The sequence below is a fragment of the Ursus americanus genome, chromosome 36, assembly GCF_024610735.1.
Source record: "Ursus americanus isolate L20-20 chromosome 36, mUrsAme1.1.p, whole genome shotgun sequence".
NCBI lineage: Eukaryota > Metazoa > Chordata > Mammalia > Carnivora > Ursidae > Ursus > Ursus americanus.
The window spans coordinates 24,192,134-24,205,738 of record NC_142162.1 but is presented as its reverse complement, the minus strand read 5'-3'; the positions used below and the strand labels follow the sequence as shown (position 1 = coordinate 24,205,738).

The window sequence follows — 13,605 nt, the reverse complement described above, 5'->3', positions numbered from 1 at the left end:
AATGGGATGGTAGTCAGCAGGGGGCTGGGCTGATAGTGTGACCTGCCTACAGTTGGAGCGGGTGGAATTAGAAGCAGCCCCAGGAAGGACGAGTGCTGGCAGCTGGTGCTGTAGTTACAGAACGCGTGGAAACCAGAACCCCCCAAAGAACCAAAGTGATGTGCGCCTTGCTCTTCCATTCACGACTCAGGCTACACTCTCTTATTTATTTTTGGCTTTACTTTAAAATATACCTTTTCTATTTCATATATAGCATCAGAACAATCACATTCTCCCCAAGTTGGTGCTGGGGCTCCGTAACGCACACGGACTAGAGGAAACGTTCCATCCTGTCACATTCTGAGCGTGTCTAGGCTGCTTGTTCCAGCAACACGTTAGACCCAGCAAGACCACTATTTTGGCCACGTTCATCTCCAACAGAGCAGGGGGCAGGCTGGGGGAGTAAGGGGACAGTGCAGCAAGCCCTGGGTTTCTCCCTCAGGACGTAACTGGGCTGGGATTGGTAAGGAGCTCACAACACCTATCTCAGGCATCAGGCTGGAACAGCACTTGTCCACAGGCCCACAACCAAAAGTCAGAAAGGCACCCCTGGGCCCAGAGCCAAGAAAAGCAGTTCTTTTAGGGAGTTTACATACAGTGGAACAACCCAAACCCATTCCACTCTTAGCTGTGCAGTGGGGCTCCAGGCCGACATTCTCATTTCTGCTGGTCTGGATTCTAGCTCCAGTTCTGACCTTCGGAAAACCAAATTGTTGTGATCTTTTCAGATCGTTTTTGTTTGAGAGAGTGTGTGTGTGAACAGGTGGAGGAGCAGAAGGGGAGGGAAGGGGAGGGAAAGAATCTCCAGCAGACTTGTGCTGAGCGTGGAGCCCCACGTGGGGCTCGGTCAAATGACCCTGAGATCATGACCTGAGTCGAAACCAAGAAACCAAGAGTCCGAAGCTTAATCGACTGCACCACCCAGGCGCCCCTGTCTTGGTCTTAAAAACCATGGGGATGGTGTCCAGAAATGTATAAGCTTCCTTCTGGCTCTAAGACTTTTACCTCTCTGGACTCCCTCCTTCCTTTAAAAACCACTGGGAGATCTGGGGAAGGGAGGCTGAAACCTCTTCTGTCCTCAAGGCAGATGCCATCTCTTTGTTCCCCAACACCAATGCGTAGGCGGGAGTGTAGGAGTAGGACCTGGATTAGCTCCTCTCCAAGGACACGGGGCTAGGGCCAGATAGGAGGCAGTAGCAAGTGGACTGCTTTCCCCCCAAAAACACCAGTTTGGAAGCAGATGGGTTTGCTTCCTAATGCCTAATATAAAATGGCAGTAGCCGTGGAGCTGTCGTAACAAAACTAGCAGAGGGCATCCAGAGAAATGTACACAGGCAGCCCTGGCTGAAGTTGAGCTGCAGCCAGGCCTGCTGCCCAGTCAGCTGCAGGCTGTCATCCGGCCAGGACTGGATGGTGGCGGCGGCAGAGCAGGGGTGAAGAGCTCAGAGGTGCAGCCACGGAGGCTGGCGCCAAGCCAATCCCTCACAAGACGCTGACCTCTGCCGCACGGCGGAGTCTGGGTGGCCCAGGTGTTCTGAGGTGCCTCTTCCTGGAGCTCCACCCCAACCCCAACAGATGAAGGTCTGGGGGAATGGAGGGACTGCTGCCGAGCGGGTGCCTGCTCATAAGCTACTGGGAGCTGATGCCTCTAGAAATCGGCAGAAACAGAGGCTAGGTTTGGGGTTTTTTTCCCCTAGAAAGAAGAGGCTGCCAGGTTCAAATACATGTAGAAGGGCAATGCTTCTGGTGTACTGGGCTCCCTGCCAGAGGCACAGCCCCCCTCCCCTCCAAAAAAGAGGTGGCTGCCTGCCCGCCCCCAAGTGCTCACCCAAGGAGGTGGAGGGCTCGGACTTCAGAGTCACCAAAGCCTTCCCAGCAAGCCCCAGAAAAGCCAGTACACTTCCGGCTGAGTCCATTTTAATCCACTTTTCAGGTCGGCCCTCCACCCACCACAACCCTCACTGATGTCCGCAGCATCTTCAGACCAGAAGGTGTGACTAGGAATGCCTCTCCCTTTCCCCCACGCCTGTCTTCAACGTGCGGCATCCGGGCCGGCGGGCCGGCGGGCCGGGCGCTGCAGGCCAGCCGTGGTAGACACCGCACGCAGAGGCCAGGGCCTGATGCAAGTGCAGCTGAGCAGCGGGAGAGCTGCCGTAGCTCTACTTCCAAAGAAAGGCCTCTAGGTGCTGAGAAAGGGGGCGAAGGGTCTTGGGGTTAGTGGAAGTCCGCGTTGAAGGCTCTGCCAATGATCAGCCGCCTCACCTCACTGGTCCCAGCCCCAATCTCATAGAGCTTGGCGTCTCGCAGAAAGCGGCCCATGGGAAAGTCGTTGATGTAGCCATTGGCGCCTGCAGCCAGGGTTTGGGCGGGGAAGAAAGGACAACAGGAGGTGATGGGCAGTGAGGAAAGCAAACAGAGAGCTAAGTATCCAGAAACAGGCCAGAGGAGGAGAGACTGATGAAAGAGAAGCAGCAAATGGTGGTGAAAGGGGAGGCTGTGGGGAGCCCTTGGCTGCGGGAGCGGGGAAGAGGGGCTGGCAGGCCACCCAGAGAGCTGAGGACACCAGGCAAAGATGGGGACCGCTGCCGGCAGACCCTGGGAAGGGGGACAAGAAGGTACTGCAGAAGATTCACTGGGGTAAGTCATTTGCACAGGTCACAAGGCCAGTCGGTCGTGGGGCTAGGGTTCAAACCCAGGCCTTCTGGCCCAACTCCGGGCCCTTAAGCCCTGTGCAGCACTGACACGGCCGTCCTGCCTCTGAGGCATCCCTAAACCAGGCCAGAAGTGCCAGGGGGACGCATTGCTGACATTATGAACAACTCATGGCCTCTGGCAGTTTTCTCATTTGCTTTAACATGTCTTCCTAGTAACTGGGGCAGAAGGAGCCTAAAGGTGCCAGCGTAGCTGCAGTGAGCTGCAGCGCAGAGTGAGGCGTGGAGAGGAACTTTCTGTGGCTGGGAGCAAGGAGCGGGGGCCACTCACCGAAGCACTGAATGCCATCCAGGGCAACCTGCGTGGCACACTCAGCCGAGTAAAGAATCACCCCTGCGCAGTCCTGTGGGAGGGGGCTCTGGGTCAGCGGGGCCCTGGCAGGGCCCCGCGGGGAGGGAGCCCCAACAGCCGGCCCTTACCTTGGCAGTGCAGTGGCCCTGATCGCAGGCCTTGGCGACGTTGTAGACATACTGCCGACAGGCCATGAGGCGGGTGTACATGTCGGCCATTTTCCCCTGCATCAGCTGGGCACAAGGGGAGGCCACAAGTCAACACGCTGGAGCCGCGCTCCTCTGCCTCTCCCCCTAGTCACCCAAAGCGCATCCGCGGTAGCCACCTGATAGCCAGGCCCAGGGGTGCCGGGGCAGACAGGAGACTGCCCTTGCCTAGGATGACAGAGATGCCCAGAGAGCTGCCGCCGCACTGTGGACCCGCACGCTGACGGGGCCCTCCACCGGCCGCTACACCCGCGGACGTCCTGCTGTGGCTTCACGCAGGAGGCGTGACCAGAAATGCTGCTCCCTTCCCGCAGCCTGTCTACAACCTGCACCCTTCACCACCCAGCCTTACAAGGTCTAGTTCATTCATCTCGAGTAGCAAGTGGGCACACATGTGAGCCACTCGCTGACAGGTTCCCAAGCTAGGTAGCATGCCGAAGGAGCCCGCGTTCCAAGCCTCCAGACTCACTCTGATGGCGAAAGATAGGGACTGCCCCGTTTGCTCATTTGTTAAAGACAGTCTGGACCCCGTGAAAAAGTGCATTTCGGCAAAAGCATTGCACTCACCTGGAAGTGGCCAATCTTCTGGCCAAAGGCTTCCCTTGTGTGTAGGTAGGGAATGGTGTGGTCGAGGACGGCCTGCATGAGCCTGCCAGGAAAGAGAAAGACACTGGGGAGACGCCTCACTGTACCCCCACTGCCAGCGGGGGTGGCAGAATGCCAACGTTGGAAGGCCTGGGGGGAGACGGCTTGGCAAGACAAGGAACGGGAGTCCCAAGGAGGAGAGAAGGAGCATGAAGACTCTGATCACCCTCGCCAGTCACTGCACCGACTCTCCAGGACTTGTGCTCCTTTCCCCGGCAGGGGATGGAGGGGCAGGACCCCTGTGCAGACGCGCCTCAGAGCCTGGGTGTTCTGCTTCATCCTCAGTAATTAAGTATTATTACACCTCAGGCCTTGTCTGTTATCTGATAAAATAGTTCCCTTCACCATGAAGAAAGTACACATGGGAGGAGGAGGTTTACTCCTTTTGTCTCCCAGAAAGGAGGTACATCTTCCAGGAGGCAGTTCCCATTGGTCCCCCGCCACGGGGAAGGCTGTGACGTCACAACCTGCCAAGGAGGCCAAAAGCCCAGCTCCCCCGAGCCTCACACTCACCCAAGGGGCCCACCAGCCAGCACCAGCCGCTCCAGGTCCAGCCCACTCATCAGCACGTAGACGCCCTTACTTAGATGGCCCAGGATGTTGGCAGCTGCCGGGAAAAGTGCCAGTCAGGGGGAAGGGGGCTGTCCACAGCCTCCTCACTTTTATGAAAGCTGCTACCTTTGGTACCGTGGCTTTCACACAGGCCTTAAAATGTCACCTGACCTCTGACCTTCAACTAGGGTGCCGAGTGAGAGAAAAGGATGGAGTTTTCTGCTTCCAGTTAGATGTAGAGCTTGCTACGGGGCGCCTGGGTGGCTCAGTCAGTTAAACGTCTGCCTTGGGCTCAGGTCACGATCTCAGGGTCCTGGGAGCCTGCATCGGGCTCCCTGCTCAGCGGGGAGTCTGCTTCTCCCTCTCCCTCCCCACCCCTCTGCTCATGCTCTCTCTCAAATAAATAAATAAAATCTTAAAAAAAAAAAAAAAAGTAGAGCTTGCTAGAGGGACCCACCTCCACCAATCCGTTCTCTCTCTCTCTCTCTCTCTCTCACACACACACACACACACACACACACCCCATCCACAAGACAAGACACAAAGGCCCCATCTTCAGGCATTCCCTTTCTCTTCCTTGACTGCTTTGGATGGGAAGGAAAAGCTAATTTGGTCTAGAAGCCATCCAACCCCTCCCTAGTTCTTTTCACCCATACCCATAAAGGAAACGGAGAATTACTCTGTCCCCCTCTGTTGAGTCTGCTCTCTGCCCAGTATCCCCAGCCCCCACCCCTGACCAGAGTGGCCTCTGGAAGGGTCTCTGTGTAAGAGTTGGGTCATTCAGTGCTATTACCGAACCTGCTGGGCACCCCCCACCCCAGAAGCTAGGGCACTGGATGGCCTTGGGAGGTGTGGGCAGGAAACTCAGTACGGCGTGGACCACTGACCCACCGAATGATGGCAGTTGTTTCCTGCTGACAAAGAAGGATCTGCTCTGATCCCGCCTCCTGAGATGCTCCTTGTAACCAAAGCATACTGTTCTGGGGTCTGGGTCATGGGGGAGATGGATGGTCTATGGCTGAGGCACAGAGCAAATCTGGCTGGTCAGCAAGTCTACGCCCTTGGTCTAATTCGCATGTGACGGGTATGCTGGCTCTCCCATGACGTGTCACGTTTTTAGTTACACTTCAGGGGCAAAAATACTCAAATTGAATTCCCTTGTCTTCACTGAGTCTGGCTTCCATCAGTTTATCGGAATGGTTTTTTTAGCACCATTAATGACTCCCTCACGTGGGCTATTCAGAGAAATGCACAAACAAGGAAGTCTGGAGGACATGAGAGGGTGAGGGCATGTCCCACCCGTCCACCCCAGGTACTGGCATACCACCTCAGGCCCCGTGTATTAGTCACTTAGGAAATAGCGCCCTTCGTGGCAGCCACAGGCAGGCACGCAGCTCTGGCCGGGGGGAGAGCTGCCCGGCAGCCACACGTATGGGCACCTGGGCAAGCGCAGTAGAGAGAGGCCCACCATCTAGACACATGTCATCAGTAAGCTAACAATGGTGAACTTCTCTTACCCAGAGATGGGCTTTTGCAGCTTAGGAAAGGGTCAGACAGGGGCTGGCCCATTCTCAGAGACTCACCGGGAACCCTGCAGTCTTCAAAGATTAGCTCACAGGTGTTAGAGCCCCTCATCCCCAGCTTGTCCAGCTTCTTGGAGGTGCTGAAGCCAGGCATACCCTTTACACAGAAGAAAAGTGGCCCTGATTACAGACCAGTCCCCAAGGGGGCTAGTAAAAGGCAGACCCTTGGGAAATGCCCACTTTCCCATCTAGGTCCCGAATTTGCACAACACACTGCACCCTCCTCCCGGGGCCCCCACTCTGTGTGACCGCTCCACTCCTAGAAGGTCCAGCCCTCCGCTCCCCTGTCCTCTGCCACTAAGTGCGTTCTCCCCACTTCTCGTGGGAGCGGGTCTTTCTCAAGAACTGCACTCCTGGGCAGCCTCTGACCTTTGCTGGCTGTTTCCTCTCCTCAGGGGAAAGCACTTCCAAGACCCTCTCTCCAGGTAACTCAATTCCTTTGCCGCTGTCCCTCTGCATCTGTAGTGGAGTCCCACCCAGGATCAAGTCAGCTGTCTAAGGGCTTGGGCCTGGCTAACCAGATGCAGCGTGCACTGCCCAGTGACTGGCAGGCGGTGCACACGGGCAGGCTAATGAGAGTGGCACCATGTGACTGTGAGACTTCCAATCTCGGCCAGGCCGTTTGTTTAGTTAGTTAGTTGTTTGTTTGACAGAGAGAGAGACAGCCAGCGAGAGAGGGAACACAAGCAGGGGGAGTGGGAAAGGAAGAAGCAGGCTCCCAGCGGAGTGGGGAGCCTGATGTGGGACTCGATCCCAGGACCCCGGGATCACGCCCTGAGCCGAAGGCAGACGCTTAACGACTGAGACACCCAGGCGCCCCATCTGCCAGGCCCTTTGGACTACTCACTTTTTTTCCCTCTAGTCTCAGTCCGTCCCCTCTCTCTATGGGGGTATTGCAAACCTTTATGACACCCAATTCTTGGAGTTCTCGCCCAGCTCCCCGACCCCCATGGTTCCCAGCCCTCAGACCTCACGGTCGTGAGTCAGATGGCTTCTCCACCATCGCCTGTAACCCAGGCCTACCTTTCCCATGGCTCACCCCTGGGTTTGGCCCACTTGCTCCCACACACCTCCATTTCTCCCTCTCCTATTTTCCTTTCTCTCTACCAAAGAATTTGCTCAGTTTTCTCCCACTCTTTAAAACAAACGCAAATGCCCGCCTTTTCATTCCAACCCCTGCTCCATCTCCCCCTTGCTTCGCTGCGGCCTTCACTGGCACCCCCTCCGCCCCCCGCATTCCTGTTCACACCGTGGTTCCACAGCCACTCTCCCAGAGGCCACCTAGTGATATCCCGGTTGTCAGACCCAGCTGCCTCCTTCTAGTCCTCATCTTCCTGCGCTTCTCTGTGTGGCTCCACCACACTCAGACCTGACTCATCCTTCTCGGGCTCCAATCTGGCTACCCTCCTTTCAGTCGGCTCCTCTACCTCCTCCCACCTCCGGGAGCCTTGGCAGAGCACACGTTGACTGTGTCCGCAACCCGCAGATGAGAGCCGTCTCTGGGACTGACCTCAGGAGACAAAAGGCTCCCAGCATGCACGGCCCTCCACTCACCTTCTCCACGATAAAGGCCGTGATGCCCCGAGAGGCTGGCACAGCAGCCGGATCTGTCTTGGCGTAGATAATAAGGATGTCAGCGTCAGGGCCGTTGGTAATCCAGAACTTGTTCCCGTTCAGGATGTAGTGATCGCCTAAGGACAAGAAGTTGGTACTTACTCAAGCCATGTTGGCCTTGTCCCAACCAGTCAGTTTGGGGACCTGCTGCTGAGCAGAAAGCTGCCCCACTGGGAAACAGTTCTGGAAACCTGGCAGAGGCCACCCCCAATGACTGCTCCCTCACCCTGAGAAAGGCTGTCCCCCTGTCCATTTCAGCTCCCATTCCAGAAGCTCCCAAGTCAAGAGGAGCCTCACCTTTCTTTTCCGCTTTTAGCTTCATGGAGACCACATCAGAGCCAGCATTGGGCTCACTCATGGCCAGGGCTCCAATGTACTCCCCACTGATCAGCTGCAAGGGAAACCACAAGGGCTGGTTATGACTTCAGAAGTCCCTACGGGAGCTGACGACATTGCTTCTCACCTCTTCACATGACACCCCTTCAGACTTCTCTCAGACCAGGTACTGGTAAAGTCCTGGAAGAGAAGCCCACTATCTCCCTAAGACTGAAAATAGCTCCCGTTTCCCGTTCCCTTTGCAAGGGAAGCGAGTCCGAGTCTTCCATTTCCTCAAATGCTCTGCGAATGATGTCCAGCGACCAACTCAGGAGTTCTGGTCCTATTTTTATTTCTTTTGACTGAATTATTTTAAAGCAAATCCCTGACCCTTCCTACCTGTACCTGGTTGAGGGTGGCATGCTGTAGCCAGCAAGTCTGCTGGCCCTTGCCAACCCAGGAGGGTGCCTCAAGGTTTCTCCCACCCCATCTCCTCACCTTGGGGAGGTACTTTTCCTTCTGGGCCTCATTTCCATTGCGCACAATTTGGTTGAGGCAGAGGTTGGAGTGAGCACCGTAACTGAGCCCCACGGCTCCGGAAGCTCGGGATATCTCCTCCATCACCAGCACTTGCTCCAGGTAGCCCAGGCCAGAGCCGCCATACTGAACTGGGAGTGGAGGCGGGCAGCGGAGGGGAAAAGGCAGCCCAGATTACATTGGCACATTCACAGGAATGTTCATTGGCAGCAAAGAAACACCCTCGCAGCTCCTATTCCAGGTCACCCCCTAGCAAGGTCGACAGGCTGACGCTGCTGTAGGCCCTGCTTTCCAAGATCACAGAACTGACTTTGCTGCCTCTGGGGAGCTGGCGTGTGGTTCAGAAAACAGTCATTGCAACGCCTGCGTTACCCCGGACAGACCTCTTAGAGCCTGAGCACCCAATGTTCAAAAAACCACAGAAGTGCACGGGCAGATGAATAAATGAAAGGGGACCTGGAGTTAACCGAGAAACACAAAGGCGGGGGTTGGGGGGGTCGGAGTACTAAGAACAGACACCAAGCGAAGGACACCACATGCGAAAGGCCCGAGGAAGGTGAGATTTTCATAGCATAGTGACTGGACCTGATGAAGCACAGCTATCAAATCAACAGGTTATTTGATACGATGTTATATGTCAAGTATGTCTTTAAAAAGGTAAAAAAAAATAAAATAAAAGGCAAGACTAGTAATGGGACAGGAGTGCCACAGACAGTGAATTTCAGAGCGCCTCACCAAAAAAATGTGGCTTTTCCTTGGCAACAGATCCAAAATCAAAGTGTCCGGATCATCTGGTGCTACCACCTCCCACCCCCACCTTGCTGTTTGGGTAAACCCTGGTAAGACCCTTTGCACATGGGCGCGTCTGGCTGGCTCAGTCAGTAGAACATGTGACTCTTGACCTCGAGATTAAGAGTTCAAGCCCCATGATGGGTCAAGAGGTTATTAAAAAAAAAAAAAAAATCTCAAAACAAAACAAAATAAAACAAGGCTTTACCCATGTTTACTCTGACCAAGAAGTCAGGCTCATCCTAGGCTCTAGGGAAAGGTTAGCTCAACCCTTACAACTCCAGGAAGGGAAGCCCACAGGTGGGTGACACTGGAAACAGCCACCAGGACAACCAGGTGGAAACCAGAACTCACCAGAACTGGCTTTCCTTGGGGGCTCATAAACCCCCAAAGCACAGTCTGGTTTGGGAGTTCCCAGGGGCGTTCCCCCTATCACTTTACATCAGGATGGTCTACATTTTTAAGTCTTTCCATTTTAGCATGACTCTGGAAGCAGCTCGAATCCCAGGAACCGTCTCCAAGTGGTGAGGGAAGACATAAGAACACTGTGTTCCACCTCTGTTCTAATACGTGAGGCAGTGTGGACTGTCCAGACTTCGGCAGGTGAGGCCACAGGCTTATTTCTTTACTAGGCACTGCAAGCCAGGCTGGGCCTCTCCTTCAGGGGCCAACATCCAAACCAAAGCCACCAGCTCTGTGCCCTCTCTGCCTGGAAACAAGTAGTAAGACGCATAGAGGACAGTGGGCAGGCCCAGGGAGAGCCTATTAAACGCATCATCTGGCCACCTCACGTGGAGGCTCAGGCATCTGAACCCCCCCATACCATCCCCATACCACCATCTGCTCTCAAGTGAGCTCCCAGGCCAGCTGCGGGGAGAGCACACAGGCAGTCCCCACAGGGACAGACCTGTCCTGAGTGGTCCTGCCTAGATGCCACTAGTAGGGCAGAACTTTGGGATTAGGGGAGATGGTAAGACTGAAGTGCAAGACAGCTGCATGATACTGGGGTTTTCTAAACTCCCCAGATCAGCTGGGGGAGCTTATTAAACATGCAGAGTTCAAGAGTCTAGGTGATTCTCACCCAGTGAACCACACTGGCCTCATCCCTTTGCCTTCTGGATGTTACTGCTTAAATAGCGTACTCTTCTCTGGGCTGACAGTCAGTGGGTGTTTTCTCAGGTCCAAGAGGAAGTCTTGGGTTTCTCTGGGCACAATCTTTCCCCTCCTTTCCTGTTTCTTTTGGAAACAGTGTTAAAGCGCATGCAAGAAAAGTTCTCATTAGGGAGGGAAACTATACTCACCAGGGGCGGTGATACCTAAGACCCCCAGGTTTCCCAGCTGCTTCCAGAACTCCTGCCAACAGAAAGGAGTGAGTGCAGTGAGCTGTGAGAGGGCAGCCAGTCACAGGTGTCTGGCACATCTGGAACGAGACCCAAATGCTTCACACAAAGGGACTGCACTGTTAGGGAGGTTTTATTTACCAGAAGACTGTGAGCTCTTCCCAGCACCAGTACAATTCCCAGCCCAGCCTAGCCTGGCCCCCAAACTGCCCCTTGCTGCACTCGGCCCCACCCCCGCCAGACCCCCCAGCACGGGCATCATGACTCACTCGAAGGTTCTTGAACTCATTGATATGATCAATCTCCTGGGCCTGGGGGGCTAGATGCTCCTGAAGAAACTTAGCCATGGTCTGGCGAAGCTAGGGGGAGAGAGGTGGACAGATGCCACTGAAACAGCCCCTCACTGCCACTAAGAACAGCATCTCCAATCCTGAGGACACATTCAGGAAAACAGACCACAAGTAACCCCACCAAACGGCGTCAGACTGAAACTTAGAGGACATACGAGTTTATACTTCCTCGGAGATGATCTCCATCTCTTTTAAGGTCCTCAGCCTAGACAGCTTGGGTATTTTTAAAATGTCACTCCTGTACATAAAATCATTCCATGGCTTTCCATTGTATTTAGAAGTTAAGCTCCTTACTCAGGCCTATAAGGCCCTGCATGAGCAGACCCCTACTGACTCTCCTAGCCTTCTCCAGTACCTTTCTGACCCCCACTCACTGTGCTCCAGCCATACCCTCTTCAGTTTTTGGCACATGCCAGGCTTTCTGTCCCTGAGACTTTGGTTACAACGGATTATTCAAAGACATTAGAAACTTTTGGCAGATAAGTTTGAGAGCTAGGATTGAACCCTTTCTGTGGGAGGTGAGTCAAAGCTCTGTCTACTGACTGCAAACCCAAATGGGTTTTGGAGTTCCTGGAGGCTCGGGCACTTGCTGAACAGCCAGGAGAATCAGCTTCCTGGGGAACTCTGTGCCAACATGCAAGTGAACACAGTCTCCTTCCAGGAAGGCTCTGGTTCAGCCTCACCTTTAACTCCCTTTCAGGTTACTGTTCAACTTCGTGCTTGGACACAAGGGGTTGAAGAATGTATAGCAGATTATACAATGAACTTCAAAGCCCCCGAGGTGTGTATTCGAAAAAGATTCCCTGGTGATGATGATTAGGCAGGCTTGAGAACCAGTCTTAAGACAGTGTTCGGGTGTAAGCGGACCTCACACAGACAGATCTTTTTGCCACATGCCGGTGGCCCTGCCAATCCACCAAAACACCATCAGCCTCCCAGGAGCCTTCCTGTCTCCGACTCCTTACCTAACTCAGCAGCTAGGCTTTGCTGTTTCCACAGAGGGGAGGCTGAGGCCCGCGCCCGCCCCCCGCGCTGCCACTGCCGCGGCTGCGTGGGCGCCGGGCAGACAAGCGTCTGGGCGACCTCCGAGCGGGGCGGGGCGGCCTGGCCAGCAGGCCTTGGCGCCCGGAAGGGGATGAGGCTCCCTACCTGCTTCTGCTCCTCGCTTAGCCCGTTGATCGCATCGTCCACGGGCAAAAGGGAGTGGGCCCGCTGGGACACGAGGCTGGCGAGCTGCGCCCGCGGCGCCCGCATCCTCCAACTCGCCGCGCGCCGTCCCAGAAGCCAAGCCGAAGTCGCCATCTCGGCCTTGCACCGGGAGGGAGAGCGGGAGCGGGAGTCCGAACGGCAGCTGCAGCGGCGAAGACCCGCCCCATGGGCTCCACCAATCCCGGGCTTCGCTGCCCCCACCCAATCGGCGAGGGGGTGCGTCTCCAGCAGCCTATCACCCTCCGCGGCTTGGTCACAGCACGAGCCAATCAGCGGTGACGGGTTGACCCCGAGCCCCCGCGCGGGGCGAGGTTGGGGCGGCGGGGCTGGACCTGCTTTGCGGGAGTCATCCCTTGGTGGAGACTTTAAGTAGAAAAGCGAGAACGGCGTCTTCGGAGTCGAGGAATAGCATCTCCCCAGCGTTGTAGTAGCAGTCCGTAGCTACAGAAGTCTATCTCTGCGGCAAAGGAAGTGTTAAAACAGTCTGGGAAAACTCTCCAGATGCCCAGGGCTTGGAAAGAAATTGTTTGTTTGTTTTTTTTTAAGATTTTATTTATTTATTTGACAGAGAGAGAGAGACAGCCAGCGAGAGAGGGAACACAAGCAGGGGGAGTGGGAGAGGAAGAAGCAGGCTCCTAGCAGAAGAGCCTGATGTGGGGCTCGATCCCAGATCGCCGGGATCACGCCCTGAGCCAGGGGCAGACGCTTAACCGCTGTGCCACCCAGGCGCCCCAGAAATTGTTAAAGCCAATCTGGGATCTCTAGGATTGGGCAAGTAGCGCTGGCTCTGATGTGCACATTGTTAGAAGCCAGTAAAATTTGCTCTATTATGTAACAGGGCTTAGTGATTCTGGAGTTTTATGCGGAAGACTGACTGTCTTCCAAATTATTTAATGTACAAGGAGAACATCAGAACTTTTTAAAAATAGGGTTGTGGTGTGGGCGGGTGTGAAGATACAGAAAAGGAAGAGTAGTGTGTTACGAGTATTAAAAAGAAGGCCACAGAGCCATAGGGGAGCCACTTAAGGCTCTGAATCAGTAAACCAAGACTTTACTACCTAACTGTAGTTTCACCGCCCCAGAAATGTAACCTCTAATCACTCAACGTGGGAATTTCCTATCAGCACTGGGAAATTTATTGATATACACCGGCCTTGTGTTCCACTTTAGACCTTGCCTGAAACAATCAGTTCTTTGCTCATAATTCCCTTTTTCTGTTTCTTTGCCACCTTTAAAAACCTTTCCTTTTCTGCACCTCCTTGGAGCTCCCCTCTACTTGCTAGGTGGGATGCTGCCTGATTCATGAATTGATTAATAAAGCCAATTAGGTCTTCAGATTTACTCTGTTGAGTTTTGTTTTTTAATGAGGAATAAAGGAGATTTCATACTTGGTGACAATGATTTGTTTCTTACAGCACCCCAT

At 54.5% G+C, this 13,605-nt stretch overlaps 1 protein-coding gene across 2 annotated transcripts; it reads right to left on the bottom strand.

The window, feature by feature from the left end:
• Positions 1-1,939: 1,939 nt before the first annotated feature.
• IVD (isovaleryl-CoA dehydrogenase) lies at positions 1,940-12,340 on the bottom strand. 2 transcript variants are annotated; one of them, XM_045770617.2, is made up of 12 exons: positions 12,123-12,340; positions 10,893-10,982; positions 10,585-10,636; positions 8,456-8,625; positions 7,940-8,033; positions 7,583-7,719; positions 6,029-6,125; positions 4,407-4,500; positions 3,816-3,897; positions 3,171-3,275; positions 3,022-3,094; positions 1,940-2,387 (listed from the first exon to the last, which is right to left on the bottom strand). In XM_045770617.2, the coding sequence occupies exons 1-12, from the start codon at positions 12,273-12,275 to the stop codon at positions 2,254-2,256; spliced, it is 1,281 nt and encodes a 426-aa protein (XP_045626573.1). In that variant the 5' UTR covers positions 12,276-12,340; the 3' UTR covers positions 1,940-2,253. The 2 variants fall into 2 exon arrangements, with proteins under 2 accessions (XP_045626573.1, XP_045626580.1); XM_045770624.2 differs by lacking the exon at positions 10,893-10,982.
• Between the last annotated feature and the right edge of the window lie 1,265 nt (positions 12,341-13,605).